Source organism: Argiope bruennichi, chromosome X1, assembly GCF_947563725.1.
Source record: "Argiope bruennichi chromosome X1, qqArgBrue1.1, whole genome shotgun sequence".
NCBI classification, from domain to species: domain Eukaryota; kingdom Metazoa; phylum Arthropoda; class Arachnida; order Araneae; family Araneidae; genus Argiope; species Argiope bruennichi.
The window spans coordinates 137,044,650-137,050,218 of record NC_079162.1 but is presented as its reverse complement, the minus strand read 5'-3'; the positions used below and the strand labels follow the sequence as shown (position 1 = coordinate 137,050,218).

Here is a 5,569-nt window from a genome sequence, read left to right as displayed (position 1 = left end):
TAATGGACGGATCGACAAAATTCTCGAAGTTTCGAACATTATCCATTTAGTCGCCAAATTCTTCGCCAAGTCAAGCTCTGGGATCACTGGCTGGGCCTCCGGCAGCATCCAATACGGATGACTGTAATTCAGTGTTTTTTATGATGACACTATTCGTGCTGGAAAGCAAAATTACACGTTTATTATTACACGTTATTTACAGTTTTTTTTATATATTGTACAAAAGTTTGGAGGAAACGGTTTACTGTTCAACTTTTTATGGTTATAATGCTAAAGAATAAACGTTTTTAATGATTCCTTTCCACACTCTTAGTCTTAAAAATAGACTATGAAAAGTCGAAGTAAAAATTTATGAAATCGATATCATATTATAAACTTTTGGTAATCCCTTCTATAACCATCCCGGCCCCCATACCCAGTCAGCGAGAAATTGAAAATTTCAATGGCAAAAGTCTTTACCTCTTCGGAACGGTGGTTGAGAACTGGATAATAACGAATACAATAATTTTAAAATCATTTTAAGTATATTACAAACAATCAAAATACCCATGTAACGGTTTAAGTTAGCAGAATGACTACATTTGGCAAAATAATTGACAACATGATAAATAAGAAGAATGAGTTTAAAATGTATAAAGATGAATATAAAAAAAAAGATTAACTGGTGCTGGTTCTTCCTGAGAGACGAGCACTGGTGCTGGTTCTTCCTGAGAGACGGGCACTGGTGCTGGTTCTTCCTGAGAGACGAGCACTGGTGCTGGTTCTTCCTGAGAGACGAGCACTGGTGCTGGTTCTTCCTGAGAGACGAGCACTGGTGCTGGTTCTTCCTGAGAGACGGGCACTGGTGCTGGTTCTTCCTGAGAGACGGGCACTGGTGCTGGTTCTTCCTGAGAGACGGGCACTGGTGCTGGTTCTTCCTGAGAGACCGGCACTGGGGATGATGAATCACTCGGATTATGTCCTCTCCTTCGTCACAAATGACAGGATCTTCAATTCGCTTGCGAAGTTCTCTGTCGAAGGGAGAACTTACTTCAAGAGGACAGAGGCGCTGTATAGGTCGAAGCAACTCTCCTTGCTTAGTGCGAACTTTGACAAGACGCACTATTCCATCTTTTCATTTGGTTAATTCGACCACTTTTCCAAGAGGCCAACTGATTCTTTTGGCAGTGGTTTCTAATAAAACTATATCTCCTATGGAAAAGAGGTAGCTGTTTCGTGATTTTTTCGCATAACTTCTAAGCTGTCCAAGATACTCAGACCGAAACCGTTTTCTTAGATCTTCACAAAGTTTCAATCTATAAAGATATCTTTTTTGCAAACTTGAAGATTCGATTTGATCCATATCTAGAACTCCACTCTCTTTAAGGTCTCTCAGAAACATCGCTGGAGTCAGTGGTTCGAGTTCCAGGTCTTCAGAAACTTAAGTTATTGGTCTGGAATTTATGACATTCTCACAATCGCAAAGGACTGTTGAAAGCTCCTAATATTTTAAGCAATCCTTGCCGAGGACTTTTCTTAAGATGGTTTTCATTAGGCCAATCAATCTTTCAAAGAATCTACTCCATCATGGCGAGCTGGTCGGGATGAACTTCCGCTGTATTCTTGACACAGATGTGTTGCTTTTGATTTTTTGCCAATCCACTCTTCTCAGAGCTTGATCGGATCCATGAAAATTATAATCGTTATTAGTATAGATTGTAGAAGGTCTTCCTCTTCTTGCGATAAACCGACGTAAAGAGAAAAGGAATTTGCCAGTCGTAAGTGATGTTACTAATGTACTGTGTACTGTGTCAAGATGTACTGTGCGGTAAACTGCACAGGTAAATAAAACAATCCATGATTTGCTTCCATCTCTCAAGAAGACTGGTCCAGCCAGATCTATTCCAGTGACTTCAAAACAAGAAACATCCTTGATTCGATCGTCAGACAGAGGAGCAAACATTACTTCAATAGGTCTGGCATTGAATCTTTTGCAAATAACACATTTACGTATAACCTTTCTAATTGTTTTCCTGGCCTTCAAAATCCAATATTTTTCTCGAAGACTTGCTATTAACGTCTGAATACCACAGTGCAAAAGTTCTTTATGTTTAGATACAATCAAACTTGTAACAACAGGATGATCTGAAGGAAGAATTATTGGAAACTTGAAATCTTGAGTATCTTCTCGAAATGTTAACCTGGTTTTCATTCTTAATAATCCATTTTGGTCAATAACATATTGGATATTTTTAGGCCTTCGTTCTTACCAGAAACAAATGAAGTTTTTTTGACAATCAACAAGATTTTTGTTTCTGCTTCCTTCAGCTCGTCAGGAGTCAGTATGTCTGTTACACGACAAGATTTTGCTAGTTTACTGCTTCTGCAAAACCTGATCATCCATGCAGTAACTCGAATCAGCTTCTCAAATGACGAAAATCTTATTAAGAATTCTCTAATGTAATCTGACACAAACAGAGAATTGACAACTGATTTTTTCTTTTCTGCATTGACGACATTCTTGTCAGGGGATAAATTAGACACGGGCCACAATTCTTCTTCCTCTGTTAACCAGGCTGGACCTTCCCACCATCTTCGAGCTATCAAAGTATTAACTGAACAGCCTCTCGAAGGTAAGTCAGCTGGGTTTAGATTTCCAGGTACATGATTCCACTGATAAGGTTCACTGCGCGATCTAATTTCCTTTACTCGGTTCATTACAAACGTTGCCCGTTGCTCATCATTATTAATCCAGTACAAACAGTTCATGGAATCTGACCAGTAATAAACAGGTATATCACCAAGTTCTTCTAAATCAGTGCAAATAGTTTTGGCAAGCCACAAGCCGATGCAACAACCCAATAGCTCCAATCTGGAAATGGAAATACTTTTTAGGGGTGCTATTCATGATCTTGCTGCTACTAAATGACAAGTAACTCCTTTCTGGTTCACAGATCTTAAGAAAATGCAAGTAGCATAGGCTTGTTGACTAGCGTCACAAAATACATGCAAACTATGTTTTGAGTTCTTATGCCCCTGAATCCATCTTGGTATTTCTAGTTTGTTCAACTGATGTAACTGTCTGTCCCATTTTTCAAATTTATGAACAATTTCTTCTGGAAGAATGTCATCTCAATTAGCCTTAATTTTCCACGTTTCTTGGAGCAATATTTTTGGAATTAAAGTTATGGGGGTAGTAATTCCAATAGGGTCAAGTATTTTGTGACATTTTAAGAGAATATATCTCTTTGTTACTTTCACAGATTCACTCTGCGTGTCACTTTTGACATCAATTTCTAACGTGTCTCTTTCAATGTTCCAAAGAAGACCAAGAACTGGAACGTTTTGAGAGGTAGGAGAAACATCTTGAGATTCATTACAATTGTCTATTAAGGATTCAAAAGAATTGTGTTGCCAGCCACGTAAATCAAATTTTCCGAGAGCCATGATTTTTGTGGATTCATTTATAAACTGTGTCAAGTCAGCTTCGCTTTTAACACTAGCCACACAATTGTCAACATACATATATTTCTGTAGGTGTTGAGCTGTCATCTTGTAGCAATCAGGAGCTCCATCTAATAGGTGATTCAATGTTGCCCCTAAAAGGAATGGACTTGATTTGATCCCAAACACTACGCGGCAGTGTCTGTAGATTTTGACATTATTTGAATCTCCATCTTGCCACCAAAGAAATCGCAGATAATCCTTGTCACTGTCATTCAGCTGAATCTGTAGAAAAGCTTTGTGTATATCGGCGATCACACCATACTTCCCAATACGAAACCTATTTATTAGGGTTGGAATAAGTTCCACAAGGTTTGGACCTGTTACTAGGCAATCATTTAAGGATGGACTTCCTTTGGATTTTGCAGAACCATCGAAGACAGATCTGATCCTTGTTGGTGAATTGTTTTTTATGACAGGTCGATGAGGAAGATAGTGACACTTAGAGTCCTTGAGATCTTCACTATTTAATTCTTCAACAATACCTTCTTTCTTCCAGTTTTCAAAAACATTTTCATAGTCCTGTAGCATACCAAGATTTTTGATTCTATCAATTGCATTTTTCAATCTTTTCTCAGCAAGACTTTTGTTCGAAGGTAGAACAGGGTGATCTTCTAACTATGGTAGTGAAACAACATATCTACCATCTCCATCTTGTTTAACAGAATTCAAAAACAGCTTTTCGGTTTCTTTCTCAATTTCCATTTGGCTTTGTTTATCTGCAGGATCCAATATTCCAAGAGTTTCCAAACTCCAAAGATCACTAATGCTTTTGTTGTTCACTTGTAAAGACAGTACTGTCATGTAGATGTCATTTTTCATTTCATTTTCTAATTTTCCCATAAGAGTCCATCCAAGTAGCGTTTCCATTGCTATTAATCCACAAGATAAATTCACAACTTTTCCAGTAAAAAGTTTACCTGCTATATCAACACCTATCAACAAATGCACTGAAGACGTTGAATCATAGAGACGGGCTTCTTTGTCACTAAGAAATATTCCTTTTTCTTCAATCTCTTTAGTCCACGGTCCAGAAGTTGCTGTTGGTATATCAATACATATTGTCTCTTGATCATAAGCTTCGAAAGAACAGTTATAGTCCTTTTGGAAACTGCTTGCATACACTTTGTATAAATGATGTTTCTGCTTACTCTCTATACCACCAAAAAGATTGTGGATCATATCTTCAGCTCTAATTGTTTCATAACTCAATTTAGAAACAGCTTCTTTAGTTATGTATGATTTTTGGCTACCTGTGTCAATTAACGCTCTCACAGGAAAATTGCCATCATTACCATAAAGATATACTACTAAAGTTTGCAGAAGAACATCAGCTGAACAAGTTGGGATCGCCAAGGTGTTGAATTTTTCCTTTGAATTTTCCATAGCTTTGTCGACTATTTTACCTAAACCAGTGGATTCAAAATGCTTCATTTCAGGACACATAACATTATAATGTTTTTTTTGACACTGGGATTCATTCATTCATTTCATTTTACTTGTACACTGCCCTACCATGTGTCCAGTCTTGAAACATCGATAACAGCATTTCTTCTTGGCCAGCAAAGTTGTTTTTTCCTGTAAATCTAAATTCAATGAAAGTTTGCAATTTTTACTTTCATGATTCTTTTCGTTGCAAAAAACACAGTTAGTAGACTTTGACTTCCAGCAAAAAGCCCGGCAGCCGTGTACAATGAGTGCAGCCGTTTTCAATGAATAAATCTTAGGACTGTCTCTAACAGAAAACCCTTTCATGGCCAGATTGATTCGTTCTTCTCCTTCTACTTCGTTTTTCAAAAACGGCATTAAATTTTCAAGTCGAGATTCTTCTTTTTAATCACTATAATTATTATTCATTTGCCAAGCTCTGAGAACTTCCTCGGATAAACAAGATTCAACTAAAGGAAAGAGCATAACTGCATATTTTTCAGTTGTTACTCCTAAACTTTCTAAAGCTCTAAGCTGTGTCTCAATCCGATCGTACAAAGTAGGAAGTTTTACTTTTTGATCCCTAGATTTCATAGAAATTGTTAACTTCAAAAGTTCCCGAACATAGAATTCGATAAGTAAGTCATCTCGTCCAAAT

The 5,569-nt window shown here is 37.4% G+C and overlaps 1 protein-coding gene across 1 annotated transcript; it reads right to left on the bottom strand.

Moving 5' to 3' along the window:
* Nucleotides 1-439: 439 nt before the first annotated feature.
* Nucleotides 440-4,014, bottom strand: LOC129959422 (uncharacterized). The gene is made up of 5 exons (XM_056072245.1): nt 3,281-4,014; nt 2,250-2,851; nt 1,780-2,124; nt 663-1,086; nt 440-482 (listed from the first exon to the last, which is right to left on the bottom strand). The coding sequence occupies exons 1-5, from the start codon at nt 4,012-4,014 to the stop codon at nt 440-442; spliced, it is 2,148 nt and encodes a 715-aa protein (XP_055928220.1).
* Between the last annotated feature and the right edge of the window lie 1,555 nt (nt 4,015-5,569).